We start from the raw sequence: 16,257 nt of genomic DNA on the forward strand, positions 1-16,257 counted from the left end.
TCCATATGATGAGTGCCTCTGATGCGGTGTCAAGTAGATCAAAACGTCTTCTAATCAGAGTTTGCTTAACATCATATAGTTAAGGCTTTGTAGCCATCAATTAATGTCCAATCGTGGTGTTTGTAAGGTAACTTTCCACATTGAAGCATACGTACGATCCTTCGGTTTCACACATAGCAGCCTCTCATATTTCGGGGTAGTCAGATGGACACTTGTCGTGGAACTTGATACGTGTAGCAGTAGCAGCGTCGAGGACAATAAAACTTCGCTGATCTGACATTATTCATCCAACATTTCTTCAGCAGTAACCAAGCAGATTGAATTCGGGCCCTCTAGTGATGTTCAATGGTAGTGACCCAAAGAACTTTACGGTGAATATTTCTTGGGGGACAACCTTGGCAGCAACACACAAGCTAGTGAGGACATCATTTTTGAATACTATTGTACTGGAATTGCATACGTTGAAGTATGAGTGTGATTCATTGAAGGTAGTCATAAGTTGAATCAAGAGAGAGGAGCATGCATGGTGATGGATTGCATTGTCATTGGTGCGTGGCTTTCTGTTGGATGGTATCAGGGAGAGTAAATTTTTTTTTACATTGGTTTCTAAGTGACAAGATATCAGACTGTGCAATTTAAACACAATTCAATTAAGTTATACTAATGTGTATTATGTCGTATGGTGGAGCCACTTGTGATAACGGTTACATATTTGAGTTTTTGTTGTAAAACTGTGCGCAATCTCGCGTATAAAAAGAAGTCGATTGTTCTACCATCTCCTTCAACTTGAAACACCACCACAACCGCTGACAATGAAAACCGATACCATACACAACAAAATGAACCTCTACTACACATGCATAACAGCTGCTCCATTCAATGCATTAATAGTGTTGGATCCCGAAGGCAAGCTCTACTACGCGTCACTAGGTGAAAACATAACCAATTTAAAAGACATCCTAGTCAAGGACTTCCAACATCAAAAACGCGTCCAGTTGAAACCACTAAGCACGTTATCAAACAAGAGTAATACCTCAATCACAGTTGATAAGTTTATGCAACTACTTATCAATCCTACAGTTCCTCAAGACATTCCCGTTGAAATTATATTTGGCACGCGTTTACAGCGCAAAGTTTGGCAGGAATTAATGACCATCCCAGTGGGTGAAGTCTCTACTTATGGTGAAATTGCCACGAGGTTGAATCTACTGGGAAAACATGCAAGGGTAGTTGGTGCTGGGTGTGGGGCTAATCGGATTGCGATCGTTATACCGTGTCACCGCGCTATCGGTGCTGATAAAAAGTTGACTGGTTACAGGTATGGCAAAGACACCAAAGCTCATCTATTGAAGCAAGAATTAGGGGAGAAGTACTCGCAGATTTGCTCTTGATAACGAGATTAAGTAGTGATGTAGCCCAAAGAAACATGTGAACGCGTAATATTTTCACAATTGCAACTCTCCATTTACTATGCAGTCTCTAAGTACTTGAAATGTCTGTCATAACTTTCTCTTTAGCAATTACTGTGAATATAGTACCCTTAAACACTTCAAATTAAGTTAGCACGTGATTATAATTTAACAGTGTGCATAATCCACAAATATTTTTTCGCAGAAATTGGTCCCTTGGCCCAGTTGGTTAAGGCGTGGTGCTAATAACGCCAAGATCAGCAGTTCGATCCTGCTAGGGACCATTTGTTTTTTTCGCTGTTTTTGCAACCATTTTGAAGAGGCTGTATTTCGAAGAGAATGCTTAATGGTGTAGAACAGTTTTCTCTTTCCTTTTTGAGGCTGCTTCACATTTCCTGAATTTGCATCAACTGAATTTGAAACGCGTTCTCGTGGATTGGTACAATTTGGTTATTAATTCTGGAACAATTGTATAGGTAATCATTCCATTCTACATGTTTAAACAATTTGAGTACATTCACTAAGCACTTAAAGCAACTCTACTAAACAATGTAGAAAGCAAAAAGACAAAAAGAAACATACACACTCACCCCTCACCACCAACTTCCGACCCTAGTCAAATCTTTTGCACAACTCCCTTAAAGCTTCCGGATCCTTCATAACCGCATCAGCAACTCTTGCAGTTGCTTTCTTCTTGGATGAATCGCTAGCTGAAGCAACAATCAATTTCCTAGCTAACAACTGTACTGTATGCTGACCATTCTTTGATTCCTTGACGATATATTCGGGCCTAGTTCCGGTATTTACTCCCAATGCTGCATACAATTTGTTCTTTGCATCAACATCAACTTCAACATCATCAAGTACTTTAATAGGAAACATGGATGTACGGATTGGAGAATCGGGACGTCTGGGGATATCTTTCTTTTCACCCGCTTCTTCTTGTTCCTTCAACTTCTTCAATTTTTCAGCTTTCTTTTCCTTCAATCGTTCATTTCGGGATTCTTTTATTGGACGTTCGATAGCCTGTCTTGCAACAACATATTTTTCCAATGCTGCGGTGTTTTTTAAAGCATTTTCAGCAGCACGGAGACCAGCACTTTTGGCATTACGATCTTCACCAGTTCCTAAAACCTCACCTTCCATTCTACATTCAACAACAAACTTGGTGTCCAATCCGTCACCATGAACAACAGTGACATATTCAGGACATGCATCGGCTCTTCCAATAAGAGCATACAATTCGGTTTTGGATTCCTTATCGACAAATTCAATAATGTATTTCCTTTCAACTTTGGCAAGTAAGGGTTTATAGAGTTGCTCCAACCATTTTCTCACTTCAGTTAAATCAAATCCTCTTTCCAAGCTCAATGCTCCAATATAAGCTTCAAATACATCAGCATAAGCTTTTTGTTCTCCTGTTTGCATTGCTTCTTTAGAGACAATAGATCTTAATTTTTGATCAAAGCCATATTGAATAGCAAAATCTCTCAAGACCTTGTTGTTGATCAAATCTGCTCTAATTCGTGACAAAGTACCTTCTGCACTAATTGGAAACTTTTCATAAATGATTAAAGTGACCAAGTTATTCAAAACTGAATCACCTAGGAACTCCAATCTTTCATTATGAGTGTTTATCAAGTTTCTGTCATTAAGATACGTCTTGTTATTGACACTGGACTTGTGAGTAAACACTCTCTCATACAAGTGGATATCATCAATGATTGGTAAGCTGGGTAATGTTTGCTCAATTCCATTGGGGAATATGTCACTTCCAGAAACACGTGCTATAGCAAGTTGATTTGCATCTCCTCCTTGTTCAGCAACCAACTTGGTCAATTTTTCTTGATCTTCTTCAGAAAGAACAAGTGTTTCATTGATAATTTGATCGAGGATCGCAGCGTCACCCAAGACGTACTTTGATTTCAATCTTGATGCTAATGCCATCAAGTCACTTTGTTTCAATTCACTTCTAGTTGCACTATCTATATCCTTTGAATTAAGCAATACTCGTAATTGGTTTGCATCAGGGGCATGTGAAAGAATGACTTTTGCATTCTTTTGTAAGCTCTTAGTTGCATGTTCAACACGTTGTAAATCAAGAAATCCAATGAATTTTGATGGTGGTGTATCAAATTTAGGCGCATCATGCTTCTCATCATCCAGGGGGTCCTTTGTAACAGATTTGCGTTTTTTAGTTGCTGGTTCTTGTCCATTTTTGAGCTGTTGTTTCTGGTCACCATTTGATGATGCTCTTCTTTTCCTCACTATGGGAGTTCCTGGTTTATGACTCCTTTGTGTAGGATTGTGCCGATGTTGTTGGCGTTGTTGATACTGGATTGCTTCATTTCTTCGTCTATCACCAGCTTGGACCTTATCCATGAATTCCAAAAAGAGAGGATTATCCATTTTGAGGGGGGGAGGAGGAGGAGGAGAAGATTGTGTTTGGGTTATATTTAAACAATCAATGGTGATAGGTACTTCTTTCAAGGGGCTGGAGAAGAAAAATCGTGGGCAGAGAGAGAGAGAGAAAAAAATTGGAGTGTGACTGTGGGTGACTTGTGTTGCAAAAAAAACGGAAACATCAACATCAACAGTAACAGAGGCAGTTGATAGAATTGCGGAATGAAGAGAGATGTAATGAAGATGTACCGTACAGTAACTGATTATATATACGTTATGTCTCTTTATCTATTGGTAACAGATTTTAGTAAAAGTTTGGCCTCAAAATTAAACAAAAAGTTTGAAATAATTCATATTGGGGAAAAGATTTGACAAAACAAGAATGAGCCTTAATAGACAGCTATATTTACATTATAAGAGAGTCAGAACATGTCAATTTATACATATATAGAGATATTCGATCTCCATCCAATAATTGTGTGTTTATCTCAGGATAGTGTCGTAAGATTTGAATTACGACACCACCGCTACCTTTCCTTTTTTCCAGAGAAGCAAAAAAAAAAAATTTTCCACAAATTAACTGAATACCTCATACAAGCCAGACCCAGTGAAGAAGCTATCATGATTGTCAGGTCAATATCCATACGAAGGTCACCAGTAGCCACCTTTCTCAGACCATCAACATTATCCTTCCATCACTCCTTCTCATCCTCAACCTCAACTAGCAACGAATTCACTCCAACTACTCAAGAACATGTCAATTTCTTGCAACGAACCACTGAAAAGCCATTATTTTCAAGAAAGACATATCTTATAGACAATTACAAGCATCTTAACGATACAAACGAGATTTTGTTATTTGTGCATCACAATAACTTAAACAAGGCCGAAAACAAGAAAATTAGACAAGATTTAACCAAGATTGGCGGTGGAACTAAATTGACAATGTTGAAAAATACCCTTTATCAAACGTATCTTAAATCAAGTCATGAACAAGATCCAGCATCAAAGGGAATGACTCACAAGAACAGAAACAGGAATCATCCATTGTCACCATTATTTGTTGGTCCTACTGCTTGCATTAGTATAACTGATTGTGAACCTTTTAAAGTACAACAAATTTTAAAACTTTTGAAAAGCATGAATGAGAAGTTGATTGTTGTTGGTGCTAAGGTGGAGAAGTCGTTTATGAATAGGTTACAGATTGAAGAGTTTAAAGATTTACCTAATAAACAAGGATTACAAGGACAATTGGTTGGATTGTTGACAATGTTGGGTGGTGTTGGGTTAGTTAGGACTTTGGAAACTCCTGGCCATATGGTTTACTTGACTATGGAACAAAGAGCTAAAGATCTTGATCCAAGTAAAGAGGAGTAAGAGTATTTTAGTAAGTTCATTGTAAATAGATTTGAAATAGTTCTTTGCTAAATGAAGAATGTTGCAAAAAGATTGAGCACCAAACAAAAACTGAGAAAAAAAAATCAGACTCTGCTCATCTCCTCTATATATCAAAAGAGAAGCCAAACAAATGTCAGAACCAAAAGAAGGTCAACAGCTAACCAATGCCAAAACAACACCCAAGAGCAATAGAAATGCCGATACCAAACGTAAACTATATCGAGAAACAATGGAAAACGTACGTAAACAAGTGCGTATAGAATCACCAACACCACCACCTCCTGCACCTGCATCAGAATCAGATACTGCAACGCCTACTACCGCAGGACTGGCGACACCAGACTTGATGGAATTACCCCGTAAGAGATTCTATCGCCAACGAGCTCATTCAAATCCATTCTCTGATCATAGATTAGATTACCCAACTTCACCATCCACTATGGACTGGTCCACCATATACCCTGCCACACCCCTTTCCGAAAAGAATAAGAAGGTGGAAATAGCTGATATCGGATGTGGATTCGGTGGATTAATGATTGACTTGGGTCCTCAGTTCCCCGATTCACTAATCCTAGGAATGGAAATCCGAGTTCAAGTGACACAATACGTTGAAGATCGAATCATGGCTTTACGTAAACTTCATGAACAAGATCCCGTTTACAAATACGATAATATTGGAGTCATACGAGGCAACGCTATGAAATTCTTGCCCAATTTTTTCGAAAAATCACAATTATCCAAGATGTTTTTCTGTTTTCCTGATCCTCATTTTAAACAACGGAAACATAAAGCTAGAATTATTACCAATACGTTGTTGAGTGAATATGCGTATGTGTTGAAAGAAGGTGGGGTGATTTATACAATTACTGATGTTGAGGATTTACACCAGTGGATGGTTATGCATTTGGAACAGCATCCGTTGTTTGAAAGATTGAGTAAAGAATGGGAGGCTGAGGATAAATGTGTTGAAATTATGTATAATGCAACTGAGGAAGGTCAAAAAGTTGAAAGAAATAAAGGGTCCAAATGGGTGGCTTGTTTTAAGAGATTACCCAACCCTGAAGACTGTGAATAGACAACTTACTTCTATACTGTGTAAATGAATGAAAACTTTGTTATATAGAAAGCAATAAAATTAGATTCAATTCAAAAGTATAAATACATTGCTATCACCATATAGGCTACGTAAAGCTATGACCATCACTTTTCAGCAGATATCATATACTTTACTGCACCCCCACCCCCCCCAACATCCTCTCACTTTCAAACACACATCTTCATCAGGTAACTTAATAGTAAGCAGCATTTTGTGTGCTTCTTTCTCTCAAATCAGCACCTCCAGTAGCAGTTGAAGAAGAGGTGGAAGCACCATGAGTGTCAGCATCAGTACCATATGAAGTAGCCTTTGAGTTACCAACAGTTGATCCAGCAGTTCTCTTTGGTGCAAATTTTTGCAAATATGGACCAACTGGAGTCTGCTTCAAAGCATCATGGAGTTGATCAACACCTTTACCAACTTGTTGTTTAAAACAAGCAGTGTATTTACCAACAAAGGCATCAACTTGTTTCTTGTTAGCGAGATAAGCTGGTGGGATGGCAAACAACAAGATAATTGAAATAATAGTCAATGCAAATAATGAAACAACTGAAGTCAATTGATAGAAAATATATGAAATACCAGCAAATTTCAAAGTAGTTTCAACATTTCTGGCATACACAATATAATTCAAATGGTGTTCAATAGCAACATTCAATTCACCAATCAAAGGTAAAAGATGCTTATTGATTGGTTTAGCAAATGAAGTTGAATAATTCTTGTAAAAATTAGAAACAAATCCTTGACCAGTGAAAACTTTACCAATGTATTCAGCACCAGCGGAAAATAACAATGTAATGTAAGAAAGCTTGAAAAAGATACGAACCAAATCAATTGATTTGAAAAGGATTAATCCACCAAGGATCAATCCAAGAACTTTACCAGTGTAAACTGGGTTCTTCCAAGTCAACAATTCGGTCAAAAAATCTTCAGCTTCGTGAATTGGGTGGTTTGGATCAGCATCGGATCTCAATGCAGATGTAGCAGTTTTAGCAGCATCAGAGTTTCCAAATGAGGAAGACCCGGATCCAGAGTATCCACCAGCAGCAGCAGCACTTGAACCAGATCCACCATAAGCAGCATGAGATGAGGTGGTTGAACTGTTATTGTTGTTGCTGTTGCTGTAGTGATTACCAGAAGTAGCACCTTGATGCAATTCATTCTTTGAAGGAGTTGGACCACTAGAATAGTTTGAACTTGATTCACCAATTGGTGGTGGAATCTTTGTACCAGTAGGAATAGCAGATTCAAACTGTTGAGCACCATGAGATCCTTGTACACCATGAGCAGGGTGTGAGTCATGAGTGGTGGAAGAAGAAGAATTGAATTGATCATATGATGAAATGTTTGCGGAATTGGACCATTTTGAATCATCAAAATCAGGAACTGCACCTGAAAATTGGTTCTTTGATGAGGATGATGACATTTTTTATATAAGGAAACTGTTTTGATTTTAATCAATTGATATTTGGTTATATATATCCCTTTTTTTCAGAAAGAACTGGTAATGGCAATTGGAATTAAAAAAAAAAAAATTTAAAGAAAATTAACGTCGGAAGGGGAGGGGGACACAGTTTTATAAAATTTTAATTAAAACACAATTGGTAGCGTATGAGTCTAATAGCAATCTTATAAACGACACACATAACTACAGAGTAAACTTAAAGTAACACACGACACTTAATACAATATAATATACTTACAATACGTCATCACACGATGAGTGATGAAACAAAGCCATACACACTTCTACACGATTTCACAATCATCCACGTTATTAGTAGTCCATCGAGACCTCGTCAAGATATAACTGTGGCTTGCTTTTAAAAATCACATGCTTCTTACTCTAAATGGAAATAACCTTAACTTTAATACAATGCCTCACTCCCCTCTCCTCGAGAAAAAAAAATCATCATGACCTATATTCTACTTTCCTTCTGCAATTGACCTCTATCTCTTTTACTGTCATTGTATAAGCGAAGCAATCAACTAACACCCGTTTCACTCTACTCTATTGTCATTGTTTGAAATTCATAGCAAAGTTTGAAATTTTTATTTTTTTGATTTTGTACTACATAATAGCAACAACCATTCACTCATCAGCTGGATTGAGACGCAAGTGAGAAGAGAAAGTTCTCTATAAATAGAATAGTCAAGGGAAACAATTACATCATAAGACCAAAGTCCTTCTTACGTGTTCCCACAAGCATCATTTCCTCGTCTTTGTATTATTTCTATACAAAGAACATATACACTAAGCAAAACCAGTGTTTTGTCACTAATTTTATTGCCACTAGTGTAGCATAATCCTGTAGTGAATGGTTAGTAGTATCTCACCACTTGAACAGTGGTTGCAAAAAAAATAGGAGACTCGTGTACGACACGTCTCCCTTTTTTTCTAATTCATGCATCTAAATCATATGACAATAAGGGTCAATGAATCAATGGTGTGTGTCGTAGCCGCGTACTTACATGTACGACTTGCATTACAGAACCACGCACGAACTGTTGGGTCTGCGCCTCAGAGGTAAATGCCCTTGAAAACTTTTGGTCGTTTTCCATCATTTCGTACATGAAAACTAGTTTGCGAAAGTAAACTAAAGATATTAGAAAAAGAAAGAAAACAGGTTCAGAAAGGAGATAGCACGGTCTCACTTCTTACCTTTGTCCTAATTCCCTCAGTGTCAGATAAAGTTTGTATCACTAGCAAAACAATTTATCAAAAATATTTAATATTCTAGACACGAGGATACAAAGATGAACGCATGTCAAACAACCAAAAAAATAAAAACCATACGGCTTTGACTTCCTCTCATTGCTGTAATGTTTTAGTTGCACAAATATATACAGTTGCAAATCAACTGTATACATTTCGTAAAAACAACAAACAAGACTTTATCGCAAACAACAATGATGATTACAAAATTCTCACACTTTGTAACCACCAAATGTCATCTTATCGAGGGAGAAAGAATTAAAAACACACCATTTGGGAATCAAACAAACAACTTGTATCATCCTGATTGAATTCGCAAAAACAAAAACAAAATCTCAGTAAACAAAAGAAGGGAAACTCTTCATACGTGATAACTTCACAATCGAGGGACAGAGCTTAGTAGTGACGGCCGCCTCTTCCACCTCTTGAATTACCACCTCCTCTTCCTGAACCACCACGGTTTTGATTACCTCCATGGTAGGACCCACCACGATTGGAGTTGCCACCACGATCAGAGTAGCCGCCACGGTCACCACCGCGTTCGGAGTAACTACCACGGTCACCACCGCGTTCGGAGTAACTACCACGGTCACCACCTCGCTCTGAGTAACTACCACGGTCACCACCGCGTTCGGAGTAACCACCACGATCACCACCACGCTCTGAGTAACCACCTCTGTCTCCACCAGAGTCTCTTCTACTATCTCTATAAGAATTGTGAAACTCTTGTTGAGATCCGTATTGAGAATTTCTTTGACCTCCTTGGTGGGGTGATTGAGCACTAGCATTACTATCTCTCCTGTCTCTTCCACCACCTGCTCTATGTGCTGGTGGAGGTGGGTGTGGAATAGCAGCAGCTTCTTTAGGTAATGTCCTACCAAATCCACCACCCGCTGGTGGACTGTTAGCTTGAGCAGTTCCAGCCTGTGCTCTGACACTTGAGTCGATGGTACCATCAGCTGTGATACCCATATTATTAAGGAACCCATCCACGTCTCCAGAAGCAGCAGCAGCAGCAGGTGCACTTGGACTAGCAACCAATGAAACACGCTCAGGATTAATGTTGGCTCTTTTGGCAACAGGTGGTGGCGGAGGTGGAACAGTTTCATCTCTAACTCTCTTACGAGTTTCTTCTGGTTTATACTCATCACTAGGAGCATCATTGCGGTAACTGTTATTGCCTCTATTGTTGTTGTTGTTGTTGTTGTTTTGTCCTGAACCAGAAAATAAGGCACCACCCCTACCTCCACCACGACCACCTCTGTCTGAGCCTCTAGCTCCACCACGACCACCTCTGTCTGAGCCTCTAGCTCCACCGCGGCCGCCTCTGTCTGAACCTCTTCCACCTCTACCTCCAGAGTTCGACTGCTGATGACCATTGTAGTTGTTATAATGACGCTGGTTTTTTTGAGCCTCTTTAAACAGTTTATACATTTCCTCATATTGTGACTTGAAAGATTCACCAGTTGACGCAAAGACTTGGGATATATCAAGCTTATTAACCCCGAAAGTTGATTGAGGGAATTGTTTATCAGGGAAATCAACTTTAGTCTTGACTTTCTCATATCCAATCAAATTATACCCCTTTTTATATTTAACCCACTTGAGGTATTCATTGGCGAGTAAGTGGACATACCTTTTCAATGGTTCCTTATAAGTTTCCAAAACTCTGTAAAACATTTTGTACTCAAATGGAAGGGTTTTCAAAAACTCATCAACTTCGTCTTGACTCTGGTCTAAACGAGTCTTTTCTTTGATCATGACATCAATTACATGCCTTGCACTTGGTTTTTGGTCGAAATCAGACCAAAACTGAGCCAATTTATCATCTATTTCAGTCATAATGGTGACAGGGTCCCTTCCACGTAAATAAGGAACAACATGAGTCATGCTGACATTGAGACTTTTCACCTTGAAATGAATTTTCAATCTTTCTGTCAATTTAGGAAGCAATTTTGCTCTCTTTAATTTGTTAATAAAGCAAACATCCAAGACACGGAAAAACAACTCATATTCAGCAACAGTTCTTGAAGGGGGGAAGTTATTAACATCCAGCCCAAAGTCAAAAGAATCTTTATCAAGAAAATAAGCATCAGCTCCAGCAAAGTGATCGAGACCAACATCAACAAATGCTTTCAATTCCTGGAAATTATTGGTTGTAGGAACAGCTACATCCTTGTATGCTGCTTCAAATTCTTCATCAATGATGTTTTTTGCAAGTGTATACATCTTAAAATAGTCATCGTAGGGGATACTACTGGCATCAACTCCATCCCTTTCTGCATCAGCATCAACAGCAGCTTCTGCAGCAGCTTTGGCATCTACTTCCATAGGAACATCTTCAGCAGTCTCTGTAGAAGCACGGTCATCAGCATCTTCAGCATGTTTTCCATTAGCATCTTTGGTGTTTGAGGTCACTGGTGTATCTTCTTTTACCTTAGTTGGTGGATCAGCAACAGCTTCATTAGTGGGCGTGGAATCAATTGGCTCTGGGACAGGAGCATTAGGTTCTGCAACTTCAGACATATTCAAATTTGTGGGTATAAAGGAAGTAGTTGGAATACTAGTCAAAGGAGAAAGTGTTGAATACGTGTATCAAGTGGTTTGTGTGTTGCAAAGTGAAAAATGGAGAGAGAGAGAGAGACAAGGAGAACAATTTTTTTTCATTTTCATTAGCCAAACCACTCTGATCTTTTCTCTCCCTCTCTCTCTATTCCTCTTTAATAATAATAATAATAATAATAATAATATATTATACAAACAAAGTCATTCAAGAAGAAGTAACAAATATTCTGTATCTATACAAATAATGAACTCATTTTTTAAGTCTGTATTAGTATCTAGTTCACCTCTGTGAAAAAAACTAACACTCCCTCTCGCACGTGAATTACACGTGATAGGTTTTATATATACCAACAGAATTATTACGTTGCTTTCTTATCATTGACAGCAAGTAAAACAAACTTCATTTGTTTAGCATCAAAAGGTTACTTAGTCCTGGTTGTATAATCTTAAATGATAAGATAAAAGGGAATGAGTAATCAGGTGATTTGAAATTGTCTGATACGTGTGCTGTGCCACAGTTTGAAATCATTTTGTTTTGTAACTGTCCGACTTTCGCAATATAAATGTAGCAGGGCAAAGGAGAGAGAGATAGAGAGCAACAGAGTTAGAGAGAGAAAGAAAAAACGACACACAGAGTAAGTATATATGACATCCGAACTGCTCAAGACTATATAGTTTTTACAAATGAAGAAGAGAAAGCGGTAATTTTATATAAGGAGTTCAGTCTAATTTCTTTGTATATATTCCTGTATATAAAACATCTGATTTTTACTCTTCTTCGTCGTCTTCCAATCAATATTTGTCATTCACACTCAATATTTTTTCTTATCAGACAACACCAAACAGTATTTAAACAGACCACACTCATCATCATCAACACGCTTTATACGCGTTTATTTAACCAATAGACTAATATATATATATATTCATAAAACTACATATCATCTACCACAGCGGCATCTTCTCCACTATACAGCTTTAATCATGTTGAGGTTATTTTCATCATCACATTTCAAAACCACAAGGCTACTACTGCTTTATCAACATCATTCGTCAAGACGTTGCTTTCATCCATCTTGCATATCCTACAAGGATGAAAAAGTACTAAAAAACTTGGCTGATCAGTTTCAAAAGGGTGATATACAACCAGTTGACGAGAAACAGAACAAGAATAAGAAAAATGCAAAAAAACAAGAAGTTGACGAAGGTGCAGAAGAAGAAGAAGAAGATGACGATATTAATCTGTCATCTACACTACCGATGAACCAAATAGATGAGTTTGAAAGTTATGCAGTCTTGAGCAAACAAGAGTTTCTCTTTCAAATGGGATTAGACGGAGATAAGCCATTTATGTCATTCCACAATCCAAATTATATTGATTCCAAACGGATATTACGCAACCTACCTGATCAAATTGATGCTTTAAATCCCGAAGATATGAAACGTGTTGAAGAGATTTACAATGAATTACAAAAACTAGATTCAAATCCAGCATTACATGAGAAATTCCTTAAACGCTATTTTTATGATTATGAAAATGATTTAATGAAGTTGGGTCAATATATAAGAGGAATAAATTCAAAATTCAAGATGTTGAGACGTAATGAGTCGGAGAAATTTAATCCTGAAAGTATGATTCATGAATATGTGAATGATAAATTTAAACATCCTTATAATGTGGTTGGATTTGATCGAAGTTTAATTGGAATGCCATTGAGACCAAATACAATGGAGAAAAAGACTGTGTTGCCAAGAGAACTCGTTCAAGATTTACCTGTTTTCGATTCTAAAATCAACCTCAAGAAATTTGATTTGAATTTTATGGAGAAAGATGGATGTATAAATATCGACCCTACATTTGTTACTCCATTGAAGGAATTGTATGATTATGAGAATAAGAACTATTCTGGTGGTGGTGGAGGAAGTGGTGGTATTTATTCTCCAAGTGCAAAGTCACCCGCTCAACAAGCAACTCATGCTTACTTAACTAGTAGATTGGGATTACCTAGATACAATATTCAAATTGATGACACTGAGGACTACAATCGGTTGAAGTTGAATAACCATCAAATTACCAATCGTATTGAACAGGAGATTCGAGTGATGAAGAAGTCATTACTAGAAGAAATCAGAACCACAGTTGAAAGTTCAAATGCTCATCTAATGAGTAGTGATACTAATAATGACTATATCAAATCAAATCAATATATTCTATGTGCCATAAAGGAAGAATTACGAGGAACAATTTATATTTGGAAAAGTTTCAGCATACTTCCAGTATATTTCATGCTTCCATTAACCAAAAGACGGGAGCGATTATTGATTAATCATTTATTCAAATTATTCTTGATCAATATTGAAGACAAGATTGAAATCTTATTCAAGATCAAGTACGATCGAGCTAGAGATACGCAAAAGTTTATGAAGAATATAATCAAGAATATTGGTCACGTTATTAAATTTAGATTATGGAGGTATTTCAAAACTACTAAAAACTCACTCAATGCATCATCAGCAGCTGCTACTATCTCATCATCTATTCAGTTACCTTTGTTAAAGACAAATTTTCAAAACAAGCAAGCTGTGATTTATTCACCATTTGCTAAATCTCCATTCAAACGTATTTATTGGATACTGAAGAAGCCAAGTAATACTGCTACTACTGCTTCCACAGCCCGACATAATAAGAACTTGCGTAAATCGTCTACTAGTGTTGATTATGCTGTAATTGGAGAAGACTTGTTGGAGTAAATATATACATTGCGTTTTTATATCAGTACATTCTTTTTGAGTTTTAGTGCACGTCCTTTTTAAAAGCCTAACAATTTTTTTTTTTTTTTCTCTCTTTTCTCTTTCAAATTTTCACTCAAACCTCAAATACAGTTGTGTTACCCTTCATCCATACTACCCACACAATGCCATATAAGAAAGTGGGCCCTCCACCAAAGAACCTCCCACCACTACCCCGTCTCAAAGTGCGTCGTCCGATCTTGAGCAAATCAACCAACCAATGTTTTGTATTTATGTCAAGTTTATTAAATTGTTGGGCATCCAATGGTGAAGGAAATGCCGTCTGTAATGGATTTGAAAAGGATTTGAAGAAATGTATGGAGACTTTCAAGCCGGAGAAGGAGCAGATTAGTACGATTAATTATCATGCGTCGAGACTATATCCTAAGTTGAGGGGGAAAGTTAATGATTAAGAGCAAAAGAGAAGGAAAGATCGTGAGTGATTACTTGATTACTTGGTCCCTTTTTGGTGTAATGGGGTGTCCTCAATGGAGAATGGGTATTTCTACTTGTATATAATAACAAAGCACACTCAATTAAGATGGAACTTTTTTATATTTTAAATCAATCTAAACTGTAGAGATCTATTTGAAAACTTTACCATCGGAGATTTCTCTCTTTTCACCATTGATAACAACTGGTTCATCCCAAGCCAACATATTATCAAAGAACTTTTTATCTTCTTCTTTTGAAGCATCCAATTTGGTGAATTCATAAGATTCCCAATCTGGAGCAACATCAAAAGCTGGGACATGATCTTGACCTCTGACCAAGAAAGCACCAGTGATACCATTGTTGTTGTTTTCTCCATAAACAACCATACATCCAAACATGTATTTAGTGGATGCTGACAATCTGTTGAAGAATCCACCAACCAAGTTGTTTGACATGAAAGTTAAAGTCAATTCATCATTATATTTGTAGTCGACTTTCCATAATGACCATTCTTCTGGGTCGTATTGGTTTTTCCAGAACCATGGAATGGCAACTTCTCTGGTTTCTTCGTTGGAGTAAGTTCTCTTCCATTCATCTAATGGAGCTTTTGGCTTACCTAAGGCTTCCAATGGATGTTTTGGTTTTGGAGCAGATTGAGCTGGCTCTTCAGAAGCAGCAGCCTTTGGAGCAGAAGCTTCTTTCTTAGCTGGAGCAGCAGCAGCAGCAGCAGCAGCAGGAGCTTTTTCCTTCTTTTCCTTCTTTGGTGGAGTGAAAGCTAATGGTGGATCAGCTGGCTTGTAAGAATCAAATCTACCACCCCAGAAAGAAGCTTTAGCAACAGTATTGAACCATCTAGCGACATTTGGGAACTTTTTGAAAAATGGAGCACCAAGGATGGTAGATAAGCCAAGAGTCAAAGCAGCAGCGACAAACAAATCAGCATAAGTTAATCTTTCACCAACCAAGTAAGTGAAATCAGCCAATCTAGTTTCTAAAAGGTTTCCCAAAACGTTCAACTTGACCAAGTTTTCATCATTGATCTTCTTGTTGAATGGTAATGCACCAGTGGCCATTTTGAATCCAGGGACAACGGCATCAATCCATTCTTGGTTAAACAAGGAAAGGTATTTGACAATAGCAGCATATTGTTGACCATTCTTACCCAAGATACCACCCAATTGGTCTTTTGGAACCAATGAGAACAAGTAGCTGGCAATAGCAATGGTTTCAGTTAAAGCATATCCCTTTGGTCCAATAAAGGCTGGGGTTTTGCCTAATGGGAATTTAGCATTGTAAGCGGCATCTTTCTCGGTGGTGACTTTGATGTCTAATTTGTAGTGTTTAACGAGATCTGCCAAGATGAAAGATCTTGGAGATTTTTCCATAATATATAAAGTACCTTGAGACATGACTGGCTTGAATGCAGTGATATTAACTTGAAAGGT

General features: G+C 37.7%; 8 protein-coding genes across 8 annotated transcripts; 4 read left to right on the forward strand and 4 right to left on the reverse strand. All coding sequences in view use genetic code 12, as the record gives it.

Annotated features, from left to right (window-relative positions):
* Positions 1 to 812: 812 nt before the first annotated feature.
* Positions 813 to 1,391, forward strand: I9W82_003998 (methylated-DNA--protein-cysteine methyltransferase; the record flags this gene model as incomplete). Its single annotated transcript, XM_067693022.1, has 1 exon — positions 813 to 1,391. The coding sequence occupies one exon, from the start codon at positions 813 to 815 to the stop codon at positions 1,389 to 1,391; it is 579 nt and encodes a 192-aa protein (XP_067547586.1).
* A 630-nt stretch (positions 1,392 to 2,021) lies between these two features.
* DCR1 (ribonuclease III) lies at positions 2,022 to 3,818 on the reverse strand (the record flags this gene model as incomplete). Its single annotated transcript, XM_067693023.1, has 1 exon — positions 2,022 to 3,818. The coding sequence occupies one exon, from the start codon at positions 3,816 to 3,818 to the stop codon at positions 2,022 to 2,024; it is 1,797 nt and encodes a 598-aa protein (XP_067547587.1).
* Positions 3,819 to 4,433: 615 nt separating this feature from the next.
* Positions 4,434 to 5,189, forward strand: I9W82_004000 (mitochondrial 54S ribosomal protein uL10m; the record flags this gene model as incomplete). Its single annotated transcript, XM_067693027.1, has 1 exon — positions 4,434 to 5,189. One exon carries the CDS (start codon positions 4,434 to 4,436, stop codon positions 5,187 to 5,189), a length of 756 nt encoding a protein of 251 aa, XP_067547588.1.
* A 151-nt stretch (positions 5,190 to 5,340) lies between these two features.
* On the forward strand, positions 5,341 to 6,285 carry I9W82_004001 (tRNA (guanine46-N7)-methyltransferase; the record flags this gene model as incomplete). The annotated part of the gene is made up of 1 exon (XM_067693028.1): positions 5,341 to 6,285. The coding sequence occupies one exon, from the start codon at positions 5,341 to 5,343 to the stop codon at positions 6,283 to 6,285; it is 945 nt and encodes a 314-aa protein (XP_067547589.1).
* A 214-nt stretch (positions 6,286 to 6,499) lies between these two features.
* Positions 6,500 to 7,732, reverse strand: I9W82_004002 (uncharacterized protein; the record flags this gene model as incomplete). The annotated part of the gene is made up of 1 exon (XM_067693029.1): positions 6,500 to 7,732. The coding sequence occupies one exon, from the start codon at positions 7,730 to 7,732 to the stop codon at positions 6,500 to 6,502; it is 1,233 nt and encodes a 410-aa protein (XP_067547590.1).
* A 1,686-nt stretch (positions 7,733 to 9,418) lies between these two features.
* I9W82_004003 (uncharacterized protein) lies at positions 9,419 to 11,548 on the reverse strand (the record flags this gene model as incomplete). Its single annotated transcript, XM_067693030.1, has 1 exon — positions 9,419 to 11,548. One exon carries the CDS (start codon positions 11,546 to 11,548, stop codon positions 9,419 to 9,421), a length of 2,130 nt encoding a protein of 709 aa, XP_067547591.1.
* Positions 11,549 to 12,571: 1,023 nt separating this feature from the next.
* On the forward strand, positions 12,572 to 14,338 carry I9W82_004004 (uncharacterized protein; the record flags this gene model as incomplete). Its single annotated transcript, XM_067693031.1, has 1 exon — positions 12,572 to 14,338. The coding sequence occupies one exon, from the start codon at positions 12,572 to 12,574 to the stop codon at positions 14,336 to 14,338; it is 1,767 nt and encodes a 588-aa protein (XP_067547592.1).
* Positions 14,339 to 14,961: 623 nt separating this feature from the next.
* Positions 14,962 to 16,221, reverse strand: CAM1-1 (Cam1-1p; the record flags this gene model as incomplete). Its single annotated transcript, XM_067693032.1, has 1 exon — positions 14,962 to 16,221. One exon carries the CDS (start codon positions 16,219 to 16,221, stop codon positions 14,962 to 14,964), a length of 1,260 nt encoding a protein of 419 aa, XP_067547593.1.
* Positions 16,222 to 16,257: the final 36 nt, after the last annotated feature.

Source organism: Candida metapsilosis, assembly GCF_017655625.1.
Source record: "Candida metapsilosis strain BP57 chromosome Unknown scaffold5, whole genome shotgun sequence".
NCBI lineage: Eukaryota > Fungi > Ascomycota > Pichiomycetes > Serinales > Debaryomycetaceae > Lodderomyces > Lodderomyces metapsilosis.